At 46.1% G+C, this 18,824-nt stretch overlaps 1 protein-coding gene across 2 annotated transcripts in view; it reads left to right on the plus strand.

Annotated features, from left to right (window-relative positions):
- Positions 1 to 18,824, plus strand: part of NRAP (nebulin related anchoring protein) — a 200,481-nt gene that overhangs the window by 15,256 nt on the left and 166,401 nt on the right. For both annotated transcript variants that reach the window (XM_073684672.1, XM_073684673.1), the window contains exons 4-8: positions 4,852 to 4,956; positions 5,036 to 5,122; positions 5,400 to 5,507; positions 6,169 to 6,273; positions 6,354 to 6,461. In XM_073684672.1, coding sequence (XP_073540773.1) covers positions 4,852 to 4,956; positions 5,036 to 5,122; positions 5,400 to 5,507; positions 6,169 to 6,273; positions 6,354 to 6,461 — 513 coding nt within the window. The remainder of the gene's footprint in view (positions 1 to 4,851; positions 4,957 to 5,035; positions 5,123 to 5,399; positions 5,508 to 6,168; positions 6,274 to 6,353; positions 6,462 to 18,824) is intronic.

Below are 18,824 nucleotides of genomic sequence, written 5' to 3' on the forward strand. Positions count from 1 at the left end.
AAGCTGGGTGATATCGGCTGTCATCCAACTTTCCCAGGAACAGTCAAAGCCAAGACAGTGATACATTTTGTAGATTCTTGTACAGCATCACTGTCATGTTACTTAGTGTCTCCCTGATGACTAATGGCTGCTGGAGTAGATTGATTTTGCCATCCAAGAACCAAGGAAAGGAAGGTGACAACTAGTGTTGAGCGAGTATGAATTGTTAACCCCTTCGGCGAGCACCCAAGCATGCTTGCTGAGTACTTGCGGCGTGCTCGGTATTGATATGTGTCGCCGCGGCTGCATGTGTCACACCTGTCATACACCTGTGACACATGCAGGGATTGCCTGAGAAACAGGCACACCGCAAATGCAGGGATTGCCTGACAGCACGCTGCAAATACTCGGCGAGCACCCGAGCATGCTCGCTGAGTACTTGCGGCGTGCTCGGTATCGATATAAGTGTCGCCACGGCTGCATGTGTCACACCTGTCATACACCTGTGACACATGCAGGGATTGCCTGAGAAACAGGCACACCGCAAATGCAGGGATTGCCTGACAGCACGCTGCAAATACTCGGCGAGCACCCGAGCATGCTCGCTGAGTACTTGCGGCGTGCTCGGTATCGATATAAGTGTCGCCACGGCTGCATGTGTCACACCTGTCATACACGTGTGACACATGCAGGGATTGCCTGAGAAACAGGCACACCGCAAATGCAGGGATTGCCTGATAGCACGCTGCAAATACTCGGCGAGCACCCGAGCATGCTCGCTGAGTACTTGCGGCGTGCTCGGTATCGATATAAGTGTTGCCACGGCTGCATGTGTCACACCTGTCATACACCTGTGACACATGCAGGGATTGCCTGAGAAACAGGCACGCCGCAAATGCAGGGATTGCCTGACAGCACGCTGCAAATACTCGGCGAGCACCCGAGCGTGCTCGCCGAAGGGGTTAACAATTCATACTCGCTCAACACTAGTGACAACACATGATTAGAAAACTTTGAAACTTTTGAATAGACTTTGTATTTCTATGCTTTACAAATCTCCAGATCTCTGCTTGCTGTCAATGCATAGGAACCTTCATTCTTTAAAGGTTGTTTTCTAATCTCCGTCACACATTTATAGTTTGGTACAATGTATCAGTGAAGTTAAGAGCCATCAGTCTGCAGAAATGTCTATCTCAGATGATTGTCTCTAGACTGATACATTGTAACAAACCCTCAGTTGTGTCAGCAGCAGGATTAGAGCAGGATGTGTTTTTGGATGAAGGGTTTATGCACATTCTGTGATCAGGGTGCGTATTTTGCAGGAAGTTTCACAAATGTTGTTTTGACTGCACCTTAAGGCCTCATTCAGGCGTCCGTGTTGCAGGTACAAGTTCTATCTCTGACTGATTATTTTGGATAGAACATAAACCACTATAGTCAATTGAGGTGTTCATACGTCCGTATTTTACCGGCATCATGGATGAAAAGTTCTAATACAAGTCTATGGATTCAGGGAAATCACTGACAGCGCAGGGATGGGAGCAGCGTAATCAATGCGATGCCCGGGATTAATATTGTAATGTAAAGGAGGACCTGAAATCGATTTATTCATTAATTCATCACAGATGAAACTGATGGTAAAGACTGTGACCAAACCCTGATGACACTGACGACCCTGACCAAACCCTGATGACCCTGACCAAAACCCTGATGACCCTGACCAAACCCTGATGACCCTGACCAAACCCTGATGACCCTGACAAACCCTGATGACCCTGACAAACCCTGATGACTCTGACAAACCCTGATGACTCTGACCAAACCCTGATGACCCTGACCAAACCCTGATGACACTGACAAACCCTGATGACTCTGACCAAACCCTGATGACACTGACAAACCCTGATGACACTGACAAACCCTGATGACTCTGACCAAACCCTGATGACACTGACGACCCTGAGCAAACCCTGATGACTCTGACCAAACCCTGTTGACCCTGACCAAACCCTGATGACCCTGACCAAACCCTGATGACCCTGACCAAACCCTGATGACCCTGACCAAACCCTAATGACCCTGACCAAACCCTGATGACCCTGACCAAACCCTGATGACCCTGACCAAACCCTGATGACCCTGACCAAACCCTGATGACACTGACCAAACCCTGATGACCCTGACCAAACCCTGATGACCCTGACCAAACCCTGATGACCCTGACCAAACCCTGATGATTCTGACCAAACCCTGATGACCCTGACCAAACCCTGATGACCCTGACCAAACCCTGATGACCCTGACCAAACCCTGATGACACTGACCAAACCCTGATGATACTGAGGACCCTGACCAAACCCTGATGACTCTGACCAAACCCTGATGACATTGACCAAACCCTGATGACATTGACCAAACCCTGATGACATTGACCAAACCCTGATGACATTGACCAAACCCTGATGACCCTGACCAAACCCTGATGATTGTGACCAAACCCTGATGACTCTAACCAAACCCTGATGACATTGACCAAACCCTGATGACCCTGACCAAGCCCTGATGACATTGACCAAACCCTGATGACACTGACCAAACCCTGATGACACTGATCAAACCCTGATGACTCTGACCAAATCCTGATGACCCTGACCAAACCCTAATGACAATGACCAAACCCTAATGACCCTGATGACTCTGACCAAACCCTGATGACATTGACCAAACCCTGATGACCCTGACCAAACCCTAATGACCCTGACCAAACCCTGATGACCCTGACCAAACCCTGATGACATTGACTAAACCCTGATGACACTGACCAAACCCTGATGACACTGACCAAACCCTGATGATACTGAGGACCCTGACCAAACCCTGATGACTCTGACCAAACCCTGATGACATTGACCAAACCCTGATGACATTGACCAAACCCTGATGACCCTGACCAAACCCTGATGATTGTGACCAAACCCTGATGACTCAGACCAAACCCTGATGACTCTAACCAAACCCTGATGACATTGACCAAACCCTGATGACCCTGACCAAGCCCTGATGACATTGACCAAACCCTGATGACACTGACCAAACCCTGATGACACTGATCAAACCCTGATGACTCTGACCAAATCCTGATGACTCTGACCAAATCCTGATGACCCTGACCAAACCCTAATGACAATGACCAAACCCTAATGACCCTGATGACTCTGACCAAACCCTGATGACATTGACCAAACCCTGATGACCCTGACCAAACCCTAATGACAATGACCAAACCCTAATGACCCTGATGACACTGATCAAACCCTGATGACTCTGACCAAATCCTGATGACCCTGACCAAACCCTAATGACAATGACCAAACCCTAATGACCCTGATGACTCTGACCAAACCCTGATGACATTGACCAAACCCTGATGACCCTGACCAAACCCTAATGACAATGACCAAACCCTAATGACCCTGATGACTCTGACCAAACCCTGATGACCCTGATGACTCAGGCCAAACCCTGATGACTCTAACCAAACCCTGATGACATTGACCAAACCCTGATGACCCTGACCAAGCCCTGATGACCCTGACCAAGCCCTGATGACATTGACCAAACCCTGATGACATTGACCAAACCCTGATGACATTGACCAAACCCTGATGACATTGACCAAACCCTGATGACACTGACCAAACCCTGATGACACTGACCAAACCCTGATGACCCTGACCAAACCCTAATGACAATGACCAAACCCTCATGACCCTGATGACTCTGACCAAACCCTGATAACCGTGACCAAACCCTGATGACCCTGACCAAACCCTGATGACTCTGACCAAACCCTGATGACTCTGACCAAACCCTGATGACTCTAACCAAACCCTGATGACATTGACCAAACCCTGATGACCCTGACCAAACCCTGATGACCCTGACCAAACCCTGATGACTCTGACCAAATCCTGATGACCCTGACCAAACCCTAATGACCCTGACCAAACCCTGATGACTGACCAAACCCTGATGACTCTGACCAAACCCTGATGACCCTGACCAAACCCTGATGACCCTGGCCAAACCCTGATGACCTTGACCAAACCCTGATGACCCTGACCAAACCCTGATGACCCTGACCAAACCCTGATGACCCTGACCAAACCCTGATGACACTGACCAAACCCTGATGACACTGACCAAAAAACTGATGATGATCAGATCCAGTGAAGACACTCGGATAATTTTTTTGCGTAACTGAATAAACATGAGTGTCTGAATGAGGCCGAACAGGAAGGAGGATAATTGTTACGAGAAATAAACGTAATAACTGTACAATAATAGATTTTGTGCACTAACCACATCAGCATAATCTTCTCTCTGATCCTCATAGTTTGTTATAATGTATCAGTCTGGTATTCAGGCTTTCAGCTCACACAGGATTGTCCAGAGGGGATACAATTGTACAAACCCTGGAATGTGTGAAGCTTTGGGTCAGGACAGGTTTTCTAATTACTGACTGCAAGCAAAGATCTAGAGAAATGTGCAGATTTGAGTCACAGGGTGTACTCAGGGTGCGGACATAGCGCTTGTGCAGCCACAGCAGCTGCACGGGGGCCGCTTCCCAATGAAGCCCATCCAAAAAATGAACGTTACTTTTTTTTTAATCACTCCACGGTTTCCCAGCCATGAAACAGTGCAAAGAAACGACATAGGCTGGACCGTGAAGAGCGTCGCTCAGACATTGCTCTGCACTGTGTCCAGTCTCGGTGTCCGCCCCAGGTGTACTATGAGGCTGCAGCGCTGGATGAGAGGTTTATGCACCTTGGACCAGGCGGACATTTATCCCGCGTTACTTTGTATCTGCAGATTAAATATCGGGAGGATGGAGAACGATTCAAGTCCGTTTTCCACTGGGACATGAAGGGCATCGAGCGCGATCAGAACTACAAATCACAGCATGCCATGAAGCAGGTATCTCAGCTCTTTGTGCACACATTGAGGTCGGGGGGATCGGGGGCAGCTTCTGACGTCCATTGATATTTTTTCCCAGAATGTATATGAGGAGGGTGAATCGTGGCTGTCTAACGTGGACCCGGACATGGTGCGCATCGAGCAGGCGCAGGAGACCATAAATAACGTAAGACCCTCAGAAAGCTAAGTGTTTTTTTTTTTCAGGGTGTATGACTAAGTTTTCTGGAGACAGAAGCCCTATTTGCTGCATCTATAATTTACACCTACACTGACTTATGAATGTCCACATGACAGCCCACCTACTCCTGGGAACAAGCGGTTCAATGGGCGTCTATTCAAGGTGTCATCATCTGAGCGGTGGCTGCCAGTGACAGCCCCATGTGGCGGGTTTATTAGTGAATTTCCATATGGGACTCGCTCCACATGATGATGTTTCCCCCCAGGTGCAATATACAGAGGAGTATGAGGAGCAGATCAGGAAAGGAAGCTTCCCGGCCATGATCACCCCGGCCTACCAGACAGCACGGAAAGCAGCTCAGCTGGCCAGCAACGTAAGTGCCCCCCAATCCTGCACATAGCAACGTAAGTGCCCCCCAATCCTGCACATAGCAACGTAAGTGCCCCCCAATCCTGCACATAGCAACGTAAGTGCCCCCAATCCTGCACATAGCAACGTAAGTGCCGGCAATCCTGCACACAGCAATATAAGTGCCCCCCAATCCTGCACACTGCAACGTAAATGCCCCCAATCCTGCACACAGCAACGCAAGTGCCCCCCAATCCTGCACACAGCAATGTAAATTCCCCCCAATCCTCTACACAGCAACGTAAGTGCCCCCAATCCTTAACGCAGCGGCCTAAGTGCCCAAAAATCCTGCACAGAGCAACGCAAGGGCCCCCAATCCTGCACACAGCAACGTAAGTGCCCCCAATCCTGCACACAGCAACGTAAGTGCCCCCAATCCTGCACACAGCAACGTAAGTGCCCCCAATCCTGCACACAGCAACGCAAGTGCCCCCTAATCCTGCACACAGCAATGTAAATTCCCCCCAATCCTCTACACAGCAACGTAAGTGCCCCCAATCCTGCACACAGCAAAGTAAGTGCCCCCAATCCTGAACGCAGTGACCTAAGTGCCCAAAAATCCTGCACACAGCAATGTAAGTGCCCCCAATCCTGTACACACAATGTTTCTGCATTATCTATCACAGGTGGAATACAAGCGTGGCCACGATGAGCGGGTTTCCCAGTACAGCAGTGTAGTGGACACAAAGGATGTATTACACGCTAAGTCTGGAGGACAGCACCGCAGTGATGTGAGTGCCACATTTCCCCCTGCACCACACTGCACCAACACCGTGTCCACTGACCCTGACACCTTTCTTTTCTTTCCTAGATAAAATACACAGAAGAATATGAAGAGCAGAGAGGGAAGGGCAGCTTCCCAGCATTGATCACCCCAGGCTACCAGATTGCCAAGAAGGCTAATGAGCTGGCCAGTGATGTAAGCTCTGGACCAATCACTTCTTATGAAACTAAAGTACCAGTTATAGCCACAAGATGGCAATGTAGATCCCTTACTACAAACTTTGTATGTACAGTACAGACCAAAAGTTTGGACACACCTTCTCATTTAAAGATTTTTCTGTATTTTCATGACTATGAAAATTGTACATTCACACTGAAGGCATCAAAACTATGAATTACCACATGTGGAATTATATACTTAACAAAAAAGTGTGAAACTACTGAAAATATGTCTTATATTCTAGGTTCTTCACAGTAGCCACCTTTTGCTTTGATGACTGCTTTGCACACTCTTGGCATTCTCTTGAGGAGCTTCAAGAGGTAGTCACCGGAAATGGTCTTCACTTCACAGGTGTGCCCTGTCAGGTTTAATAAGTGGGATTTCTTGCCTTATAAATGGGGTTGGGACCATCAGTTGTGTTGTGCAGAAGTCTGGTGCATACACAGCTGATAGTCCTACTGAATAGACTGGTAGAATTTGTATTATGGCAAGAAAAAGAGCAGCTAAGTAAAGATAAACGAGTGGCCATCATTACTTTAAGAAATGAAGGTCAGTCAGTCCGAAAAATTGGGAAAACTTTGAAAGTGTCCCCAAGTGCAGTTGCAAAAACCATCAAGCGCTACAAAGAAACTGGCTCACATGAGGACCGCCCCAGGAAAGGAAGACCAAGAGTCACCTCTGCTTCTGAGGATAAGTTTATCCCAGTGACTAGCCTCAGAAATCGCAGGTTAACAGCAGCTCAGATTAGAGACCAGCTCAATGCCACACAGAGTTCTAGCAGCAGACACATCTCTACAACAACTGTTAAGAGGAGACTTTGTGCAGCAGGCCTTCATGGTAAAATAGCTGCTAGGAAACCACTGCTAAGGACAGGCAACAAGCAGAAGAGACTTGTTTGGGCTAAAGAACACAAGGAATGGACATTAGACCAGTGGAAATCTGTGCTTTGGTCTGATGAGTCCAAATTTGAGATCTTTGGTTCCAACCACCGTGTCTTTGTGCGACGCAGAAAAGGTGAACGGATGGACTCTACATGCCTGGTTCCCACCGTGAAGCATGGAGGAGGAGGTGTGATGGTGTAGGGGTGCTTTGCTGGTTACACTGTGGGGGATTTATTCAATATTGAAGGCATACTGAACCAGCATGGCTACCACAGCATCTTGCAGCGGCATGCTATTCCATCCGGTTTGCGTTTAGTTGGACCATCATTTATTTTTCAACAGGACAATGACCCCAAACACACCTCCAGGCTGTGTAAGGGCTATTTGACCAAGAAGGAGAGTGATGGGGGGCTACGCCAGATGACCTGGCCTCCACAGTCACCAGACCTGAACCCAATCGAGATGGTTTGGGGTGAGCTGGACCGCAGAGTGAAGGCAAAAGGGTCAACAAGTGCTAAGCATCTCTGGGAACTCCTTCAAGATTGTTGGAAGACCATTTCCGGTGACTACCTCTTGAAGCTCATCAAGAGAATGCCAAGAGTGTGCAAAGCAGTCATCAAAGCAAAAGGTGGCTACTGTGAAGAACCTAGAATATAAGACATATTTTCAGTTGTTTCACACTTTTTTGTTAAGTATATAATTCCACATGTGGTAATTCATAGTTTTGATGCCTTCAGTGTGAATGTACAATTTTCAAAGTCATGAAAATACAGAAAAATCTTTAAATGAGAAGGTGTGTCCAAACTTTTGGTCTGTACTGTATATGTATATATATATAGACTTCATAAATCTGTATGTAGTGAGCTCCCTCTAGTGGGGGGTGTATAAATCTGTATGTAGTGAGCTCCCCCTAGTGGTGACTGTATAAATCTGTATGTAGTGAGCTCCCGCTAGTGTTGGCTGTATAAATCTGTATGTACTGAGCTCCTCCTAGTCGTGGCTGTATAAATCTGTATGTAGTGAGCTCCCTCTAGTGGTGGCTGTATAAATCTGCATGTTATATAGTGAGCTCCCCCTAGTGGTGGCTGTATAAATCTGTATGTCGTGAGCTCCCTCTAGTGGTGGCTGTATAAATCTGTATGTAGTGAGCTCCTTCTAGTGGTGGCTGTATAAATCTATATGTAGTTAGCTCCCTCTGTTGGTGTCTGTGTAAATCTGTATGTAGTGAGCTCCCTCTAGTGGTGGCTGTATAAATCTGTATGTAGTGAGGTCCCCCTAGTGGTGGCTGTATAAATCTGTATGTCATGAGCTCCCTCTAGTGGTGGCTGTATAAATCTGTATGTAGCGAGCTCCCTCTAGTGGTGGCTGTATAAATCTGTATGTAGTGAGCTCCCTCTAGTGGTGACTGTATAAATCTGTATGTAATGAGCTTCCCCTAGTGGTGGCTGTATAAATCTGTATGTAGTGCTCTCCCTCTAGTGGTGGCTGTATAAATCTGTATGTAGTGAGCTCCCTCTAGTGGTGGCTGTATAAATCTGTATGTTATGTAGTGATCTCCCTCTAGTGGTGGCTGTATAAATCTGCATGTAGTGAGCTCCCTCTAGTGGTGGCTGTATAAATCTGTATGTTATGTAGTGATCTCCCTCTAGTGGTAGCTGTATAAATCTGTATGTAGTGATCTCCCTCTAGTGGGGGCTGTATAAATCTGTATGTAGTGAGCTCCCCCTAGTGGTGCCTGTATAGATCTGTATGTAGTGAGCTCCCCCTAGTGGTGCCTGTATAGATCTGTATGTAGTGAGCTCCCCTTAGTGGTGGCTGTATAAATCTGTATGTAGTGAGCTCCCTCTAGTGGTGGCTGTATAAATCTGTATGTAGTGAGCTCCCCCTAGTGGTGCCTGTATAGATCTGTATGTAGTGAGCTCCCCTTAGTGGTGGCTGTATAAATCTGTATGTAGTGAGCTCCCTCTAGTGGTGGCTGTATAAATCTGTATGCAGTGAGCTCCCCCTAGTGGTGGATCTATAAATCTGTATGTAGTGAGCTCCCTCTAGTGGTGGCTGTATAAATCTGTATGTAGTGAGCTCCCCATAGTGGTGACTGTATAAATCTGTATGCAGTGAGCTCCCCCTAGTGGTGGATCTATAAATCTATATGTAGTGAGCTCCCCCTAGTGGTGTCTGTATAAATCTGTATATAGTGAGCTCCCTCTAGTGGTGACTGTATAAATCTGTATACAATGAGCTCCCCCTAGTGGTGGCTGTATAAAGGTGTATGTAGTGATCTCTCCCTAGTGGTGGCTGTATAAATCTGTATATACTGAGCTCCCTCTAGTGGTGACTGTATAAATCTGTATATAGTGAGCTCCCTCTAGTGGTGACTGTATAAATCTGTATATAGTGAGCTCCCCCTAGTGGTGACTGTATAAATCTGTATGTAGTGAGCTCCCCCTAGTGGTGGCTGTAAAAATCTGTATCCAGTGAGCTTCCCCTAGTGGTGGCTGTACAAATCTGTATGTAGTGAGCTCCCTCTAGTGGTGACTGTATAAATCTGTATGTAGTGAGCTCCCTCTAGTGGTGACTGTATAAATCTGTATGTAGTGAGCTCCCTCTAGTGGTGACTGTATAAATCTGTATGTAGTGAGCTCTCCCTTGTTGTGGCTGTATAAATCTGTATGTAGTGAGCTCCCCCTAGTGGTGACTGTATAAATCTGTATGTAGTGAGCTCCCCCTAGTGGTGACTGTATAAATCTGTATCCAGTGAGCTTCCCCTAGTGGTGGCTGTATAAATCTGTATGTAGTGAGCTCCCTCTAGTGGTGACTGTATAAATCTGTATGTAGTGAGCTCCCTCTAGTGGTGACTGTATAAATCTGTATGTAGTGAGCTCCCTCTAGTGGTGACTGTATAAATCTGTATGTAGTTAGCTCCCTCTAGTGGTGACTGTATAAATCTGTATGCAATGAAATCCTCCTAGTGGTGGCTGTATAAATCAGTATGTCGTGAGCTCCCTCTAGTGGTGGCTGTATAAATCTATATGTTGTGATCTCTCCCTTGTGGTGGCTGTATAAATCTGTATGTAGTGATCTCCCCCTAGTGGGGGGTGTATAAATCTGTATGTAGTGAGCTCCCTCTAGTGGTGGCTGTATAAATCTATATGAAGTGAGATCCTCCTAGTGGTGGCTGTATAAATCTGTATGTAGTGAGCTCCCTCTAGTGGTGGCTGTATAAATCTGTATGAAGTGAGATCCTCCTAGTGGTGGCTGTATAAATCTGTATGTAGTGAGCTCCCTCTAGTGGGGGCTGTAAAAATCTATATGTAGAGATCTCCCTCTAGTGGTGACTGTATAAATCTGGATGCAGTGAGCTCCTCCTAATATTGGCTGTATAAATCTGTATGCAATGAGATCCTCCTAGTGGGGGCTGTATAAATCTGTATGTACTGAGCTCCCTCTGGTGGTGGCTGTATAAATCTGTATGTAGTGAGCTCCCTCTAGTGGTGGCTGTATAAATCTGGATGTAGTGAGCTCACCCTAGTGGTGACTGTATAAATCTGTATGTAGTGAGCTCCCTCTAGTGATGGTTGTATAAATCTGTATGTAGTGAGCTCACCCTAGTGGTGACTGTATAAATCTGTATGTCGTGAGCTCCCTCTAGTGGTGGCTGTATAAGTCTGTATGTGATGAGCTCCTCCTAGTGGTGGCTGTATAAATCTGTATGTAGTGAGCTCCCTCTAGTGGTGGCTGTATAAATCTGTATGTAGTGAGCTCCCTCTAGTGGTGGCTGTATAAATCTGTATGTAGTGAGCTCCCTCTAGTGGTGGCTGTATAAATCTGTATGTTATGTAGTGATCTCCCTCTAGTGGTGGCTGTATAAATCTGTATGTAGTGAGCTCCCCCTAGTGGTGACTGTATAAATCTGTATGTAGTGATCTCCCTCTAGTGGTGAGTGTATAAATCTGTATGTAATGAGCTCTCCCTAGTGGTGGCTGTATAAATCTGTATGTAGTGATCTCCCTCTAGTGGTGGCTGTATAAATCTGTATGTAGTGAGCTCCCACTAGTGGTGGCTGTATAAATCTGTATGTTATGTAGTGATCTCCCTCTAGTGGTGGCTGTATAAATCTGTATGTAGTGAGCTCCCTCTAGTGGTGGCTGTATAAATCTGTATGTTATGTAGTGATCTCCCTCTAGTGGTAGCTGTATAAATCTATATGTAGTGATCTCCCTCTAGTGGGGGCTGTATAAATCTGTATGCAGTGAGCTCCCCCTAGTGGTGCCTGTATAGATCTGTATGTAGTGAGCTCCCCCTAGTGGTGCCTGTATAGATCTGTATGTAGTGAGCTCCCCTTAGTGGTGGCTGTATAAATCTGTATGTAGTGAGCTCCCTCTAGTGGTGGCTGTATAATTCTGTATGTAGTGAGCTCCCTCTAGTGGTGGCTGTATAAATCTGTTTGTTATGTAGTGGGCTTCCTATAGTGGTGGCTGTACAAATCTGTATGTAGTGAGCTCCCTCTGGTGGTGGCTGTATAAATCTGTATGTAGTGAGCTCCTCCTAGTGGTGGCTGTATAAATCTGTATGTACTGAGCTCCCTCTGGTGGTGTCTGTGTAAATCTGTATGTAGTGATCTCCCTCTAGTGGTGGCTGTATAAATCTGTATGTAGTGATCTCTCCCTAGTGGTGCCTGTATAAATCTGTATGTCGCGAGCTCCCTCTAGTGGTGGCTGTATAAATCTGTATGTACTGAGCTCCCTCTGGTGGTGTCTGTGTAAATCTGTATGTAGTGATCTCCCTCTAGTGGTGGCTGTATAAATCTGTATGTAGTGAGCTCCCACTAATGGTGGCTGTATAAATCTGTATGTAGTGAGCTCCTCCTAGTGGTGGCTGTATAAATCTGTATGTACTGAGATCCCTCTGGTGGTGTCTGTGTAAATCTGTATGTAGTGATCTCCCTCTAGTGGTGGCTGTATAAATCTGTATGTAGTGAGCTCCCTCTAGTGGTGGCTGTATAAATCTGTATGTAGTGAGCTCCCTCTAGTGGTGGCTGTATAAATCTGTATGTAGTGAGCTCCCTCTAGTGGTGGCTGTATAAATCTGTATGTAGTGAGCTCCCCCTAGTGGTGGCTGTATAAATCTGTATGTAGTGAGCTCCCTCTAGTGGTGACTGTATAAATCTGTATGTAGTGAGCTCCCTCTAGTGGTGGCTGTATAAATCTGTATGTCGTGAGCTCCCTCTAGTGGTGGCTGTATAAATCTGTATGTAGTGAGCTCCTTCTAGTGGTGGCTGTATAAATCTGTATGTAGTGAGCTCCCCTAGTGGTGGCTGTATAAATCTGTGTGTAGTGAGCTCCCTCTGGTGGTGTCTGTGTAAATCTGTATGTAGTGAGCTCCCTCTAACGGTGGCTGTATAAATCTGTATGTAGTGAGGTCCCCCTAGTGGTGGCTGTATAAATTTGTATGTCGTGAGCTCCCTCTAGCGGTGGCTGTATAAATCTGTATGTAGCGAGCTCCCTCTAGTGGTGGCTGTATAAATCTGTATGTAGTGAGCTCTCTCTAGTGGTGACTGTATAAATCTGTATGTAATGAGCTCCCCCTAGTGGTGGCTGTATAAATCTGTATGTAGTGATCTCCCTCTAGTGGTGGCTGTATAAATCTGCATGTAGTGAGCTCCCTCTAGTGGTGGCTGTATAAATCTGTATGTTATGTAGTGATCTCCCTCTAGTGGTGACTGTATAAATCTGTATGTAGTGATCTCCCTCTAGTGGGGGCTGTATAAATCTGTATGTAGTGATTTCCCTCTAGTGGGGGCTGTATAAATCTGTATGTAGTGATCTCCCCCTAGTGGTGCCTGTATAGATCTGTATGTAGTGAGCTCCCCCTAGTGGTGCCTGTATAGATCTGTATGTAGTGAGCTCCCCTTAGTGGTGGCTGTATAAATCTGTATGTAGTGATCTCCCTCTAGTGGTGGCTGTATAAATCTGTATGTAGTGAGATCCCTCTAGTGGTGGCTGTATAAATCTGTATGTACTGAGCTCCCTCTGGTGGTGTCTGTGTAAATCTGTATGTAGTGATCTCTCCCTAGTGCTGGATGTATAAATCTGGATGTAGTGAGCTCCCCCTAGTGGTGGATGTATAAATTTGTATGTAGTGAGCTCCCCCTAGTGGTGTCTGTATAAATCTGTATATAGTGAGCTCCCTCTAGTGTTGACTGTATAAATCAGTATGCAGTGAGCTCCCCCTAGTGGTGGCTGTATAAATCTGTATGTAGTGATCTCTCCCTAGTGGTGGCTGTATAAATCTGTATATAGTGAGCTCCCTCTAGTGGTGACTGTATAAATCTGTATATAGTGAGCTCCCTCTAGTGGTGGCTGTATAAATCTGTATGTAGTGAGCTCCCTCTAGTGGTGGCTGTATAAATCTGTATGTTATGTAGTGGGCTCCCTCTAGTGGTGGCTGTATAAATCTGTATGTAGTGAGCTCCCTCTAGTGGTGGCTGTATAAATCTGTATATAGTGAGCTCCCTCTAGTGGTGGCTGTATAAATCTGTATGTAGTGAGCTCCTCCTAGTGGTGGCTGTATAAATCTGTATGTCGTGAGCTCGCTCTAGTGGTGGCTGTATAAATCTGTATGTAGTGAGCTCCTCCTAGTGGTGGCTGTATAAATCTATATGTAGTGAGCTCCCTCTGGTGGTGTCTGTGTAAATCTGTATGTAGTGAGCTCCCTCTAGCCGTGGCTGTATAAATCTGTATGTATTGAGGTCCCCCTAGTGGTGGCTGTATAAATCTGTATTTAGTGAGCTCCCTCTGGTGGTGTCTGTGTAAATCTGTATGTAGTGAGCTCCCTCTTGTGGTGGCTGTATAAATCTGTGTGTAGTGAGCTCCCCCTAGTGGGGGCTATATAAATCTGTATGTAGTGAGCTCCCCCTAGAGGTGACTGTATAAATCTGTATGTAGTGATCTCCCTCTAGTGGGTGCTATATAAATCTGTATGTAGTGATCTCCCTCTAGTGGGGGCTATATAAATCTGTATGTAGTGAGCTCCCCCTAGTGGTGACTGTATAAATCTCTATGTAGTGAGCTCCCCCTAGTGGTGACTGTATAAATCTGTATGCAGTGAGCTCCCTCTAGCGGTGGCTGTGTAAATCTGTATGTTATGTAGTGAGCTCCCCCTAGTGGTGCCTGTATAAATCTGTATGTAGTGAGCTCCCCCTAGTGGTGGCTGTATAAATCTGTATGTAGTGGGCTCCCTCTAGTGGTGGCTGTGTAAATCTGTATGTAGTGAGCTCTCCCTACTGGTGGCTGTATAAATCTGTATGTAGTGAGCTCCACCTAGTGGTGACTGTATAAACCTGTATGTAGTGGGCTCCCCCTAGTGGTGGTTGTATAAATCTGTATGTAGTGAGCTCCCCCTAGTGGTGCCTGTATAAATCTGTATGTAGTGATCTGTCCCTAGTGGTGGCTGTATAAATCTGTATGTACTGAGCTCCCTCTAGTGGTGGCTGTATAAATCTGTATGTAGTGAGCTCCCCCTAGTGGTGCCTGTATAAATCTGTATGTAGTGATCTCTCCCTAGTGGTGGCTGTATAAATCTGTATGTAGTGAGCTCCACCTAGTGGTGACTGTATAAACCTGTATGTAGTGAGCTCCCCCTAGTGGTGGTTGTATAAATCTGTATGTAGTGAGCTCCACCTAGTGGTGACTGTATAAACCTGTATGTAGTGAGCTCCCCCTAGTGGTAGCTGTATAAATCTGTATGTAGTGATCTCTCCCTAGTGGTGGCTGTATAAATCTGTATGTAGTGAGCTCCCCCTAGTGGTGACTGTATAATCTGTATGTAGTGATCTCTCCCTAGTGGTGGCTGTATAAATCTGTATGTAGTGAGCTCCCCCTAGTGGTGGCTGTATAAATCTGTATGTAGTGAGCTCCCTCTAGTGGTGGCTGTGTAAATCTGTATGTAGTGAGCTCTCCCTAGTGGTGGCTGTATAAATCTGTATGTAGTGAGCTCCCCCTAGTGGTGACTGTATAAATCTGTGTGCAGTGAGCTCCCTCTAGCGGTGGCTGTGTAAATCTGTATGTTATGTAGTGAGCTCCCCCTAGTGGTGCCTGTATAAATCTGTATGTAGTGGGCTCCCTCTAGTGGTGGCTGTGTAAATCTGTATGTAGTGAGCTCTCCCTAGTGGTGGCTGTATAAATCTGTATGTAGTGAGCTCCCCCTAGTGGTGCCTGTATAAATCTGTATGTAGTGAGCTCCCACTAGTGGTGACTGTATAAACCTGTATGTAGTGAGCTCCCCCTAGTGGTGGTTGTATAAATCTGTATGTAGTGATCTCTCCCTAGTGGTGTGGTGGCTGTATAAATCTGTATGTAGTGAGCTCCCTCTAGTGGTGGCTGTATAAATCTGTATGTAGTGAGCTCCCCCTAGTGGTGCCTGTATATATCTGTATGTAGTGAGCTCCCCCTAGTGGTGCCTATATAAATCTGTATGTAGTGATCTCTCCCTAGTGGTGGCTGTATAAATCTGTATGTAGTGAGCTCCACCTAGTGGTGACTGTATAAACCTGTATGTAGTGAGCTCCCCCTATTGGTGGTTGTATAAATCTGTATGTAGTGAGCTCCCCCTAGTGGTGCCTGTATAAATCTGTATGTAGTGATCTCTCCCTAGTGGTGCCTGTATAAATCTGTATGTAGTGAGCTCCCCCTAGTGGTGACTGTATAATCTGTATGTAGTGATCTCTCCCTAGTGGTGGCTGTATAAATCTGTGTGTAGTGATCTCTCCCTTGTGGTGACTGTATAAATCTGTATGTAGTGAGCTCCCCCTAGTGGTGGCTGTATAAATCTGTATGTAGTGGGCTCCCTCTAGTGGTGGCTGTGTAAATCTGTATGTAGTGAGCTCTCCCTAGTGGTGGCTGTATAAATCTGTATGTAGTGAGCTCCACCTAGTGGTGACTGTATAAACCTGTATGTAGTGAGCTCCCCCTAATGGTGGTTGCATAAATCTGCATGTATTGAGCTCCCTCTAGTGGTGGCTGAATAAATCTGTATGTAGTGATCTCTCCCTTGTGGTGACTGTATAAATCTGTATGTAGTGAGCTCCCTCTAGTGGTAGCTGTATAAATCTGTATGTAGTGAGCTCCCTCTAGTGGTGGCTGTATAAATCTGCATGTAGTGAGCTCCCACTAGTGGTGACTGTATAAATCTGTATGTAGTGAGCTCCCTCTAGTGGTGACTGTATAAATCTGTATGTAGTGAGCTCCCACTAGTGGTGACTGTATAAATCTGTATGTAGTGAGCTCCCTCTAGTGGTGACTGTATAAATCTGTATACAGTGATCTCCCTCTAGTGGTGACTGTATAAATCTGTATGTAGTGAGCTCCCTCTAGTGGTGGCTGTGTAAATCTGCATGTAGTGAGCTCCCACTAGTGGTGACTGTATAAATCTGTATGTAGTGAGCTCCCTCTAGTGGTGGCTGTATAAATCTGTATACAGTGATCTCCCTCTAGTGGTGACTGTATAAATCTGTATGTAGTGAGCTCCCTCTAGTGGTGGCTGTGTAAATCTGTATGTAGTGAGCTCTCCCTAGTGGTGGCTGTATAAATCTATATGTAGTGATCTCCCTCTAGTGGTGGCTGCATAAATCTGTATCTAGTGAGCTCCCCCTAGTGATGGCTGTATAAATCTGTATGTAGTGAGCTGCCTCTAGTGGTGGCTGTATAAATCTGTATGTAGTGAGCTCCCCCTATTGATGGCTGTATAAATCTACATGTAGTGAGGTCCCTCTAGTGGTGCCTGTATAAATCTGTATGTAGTGAGCTCTCCCTAGTGGTGGCTGTATAAATCTGTATGTAGTGAGCTCCCTCTAGTGGTGGCTGTATAAATCTGTATGTAGTGAGCTCTCCCTAGTGGTGGCTGTATAAATCTGTATGTAGTAAGCTCCCTCTAGTGGTGACTGTATAAATCTGTATGTAGTGAGCTCTCCCTAGTGGTGGCTGTATAAATCTGTATGTAGTGAGCTCCCTCTACTGGTGACTGTATAAATCTGTATGTAGTGAGCTCCCTCTAGTGGTATCTGTATAAATCTGTATGTAGTGAGCTCTCCCTAGTGGTGGCTGTATAAATCTGTATGTAGTGAGGTCCCTCTAGTGGTGGCTGTATAAATATGTATGTAGTGAGCTCCCACTAGTGGTGACTGTATAAATCTGTATGTAGTGAGCTCTCCCTAGTGGTGGCTGTATAAATTTGTATGTAGTGAGCTCCCCCTAGTGGTGTCTGTATAAATCTGTATGTAGTGAGCTCCCACTAGTGGTGACTGTATAAATCTGTATGTAGTGAGCTCCCCCTAGTGGTGACTGTATAAATCTGTATGCAGTGAGCTCCCTCTAGCGGTGGCTGTGTAAATCTGTATGTTATGTAGTGAGCTCCCCCTAGTGGTGCCTGTATAAATCTGTATGTAGTGAGCTCCCCCTAGTGGTGGCTGTATAAATCTGTATGTAGTGGGCTCCCTCTAGTGGTGGCTGTGTAAATCTGTATGTAGTGAGCTCTCCCTAGTGGTGGCTGTATAAATCTGTATGTAGTGAGCTCCACCTAGTGGTGACTGTATAAACCTGTATGTAGTGAGCTCCCCCTAGTGGTGGCTGTATAAATCTGTATGTAGTGACCTCCCCCTAGTGGTGGCTGTATAAATCTGTATGTAGTGAGCTCCCCCTAGTGGTGCCTGTATAAATCTGTATGTAGTGAGCTCCCCCTAGTGGTGGCTGTATAAATCTGTATGTAGTGGGCTCCCTCTAGTGGTGGCTGTGTAAATCTGTATGTAGTGAGCTCTCCCTAGTGGTGGCTGTATAAATCTGTATGTAGTGAGCTCCACCTAGTGGTGACTGTATAAACCTGTATGTAGTGAGCTCCCCCTAGTGGTGACTGTATAAATCTGTATGTAGTGAGCTCTCCCTAGTGGTGGCTGTATAAATCTGTATGTAGTGAGCTCCCCCTAGTGGTGGTTGTATAAATCTGTATGTAGTGAGCTCCCCCTAGTGGTGCCTGTATAAATCTGTATGTAGTGATCTGTCCCTAGTGGTGGCTGTATAAATCTGTATGTACTGAGCTCCCTCTAGTGGTGGCTGTATAAATCTGTATGTAGTGAGCTCCCCCTAGTGGTGCCTGTATAAATCTGTATGTAGTGATCTCTCCCTAGTGGTGGCTGTATAAATCTATATGTAGTGAGCTCCACCTAGTGGTGACTGTATAAACCTGTATGTAGTGAGCTCCCCCTAGTGGTGGTTGTATAAATCTGTATGTAGTGAGCTCCACCTAGTGGTGACTGTATAAACCAGTATGTAGTGAGCTCCCCCTAGTGGTAGCTGTATAAATCCGTATGTAGTGATCTCTCCCTAGTGGTGGCTGTATAAATCTGTATGTAGTGAGCTCCCACTAGTGGTGACTGTATAAACCTGTATGTAGTGAGCTCCCCCTAGTG

The sequence above is a fragment of the Phyllobates terribilis genome, unplaced genomic scaffold (assembly GCF_046119375.1).
Source record: "Phyllobates terribilis strain yellow unplaced genomic scaffold, ASM4611937v1 Scaffold_5__5_contigs__length_657084704, whole genome shotgun sequence".
Taxonomy (NCBI): domain Eukaryota; kingdom Metazoa; phylum Chordata; class Amphibia; order Anura; family Dendrobatidae; genus Phyllobates; species Phyllobates terribilis.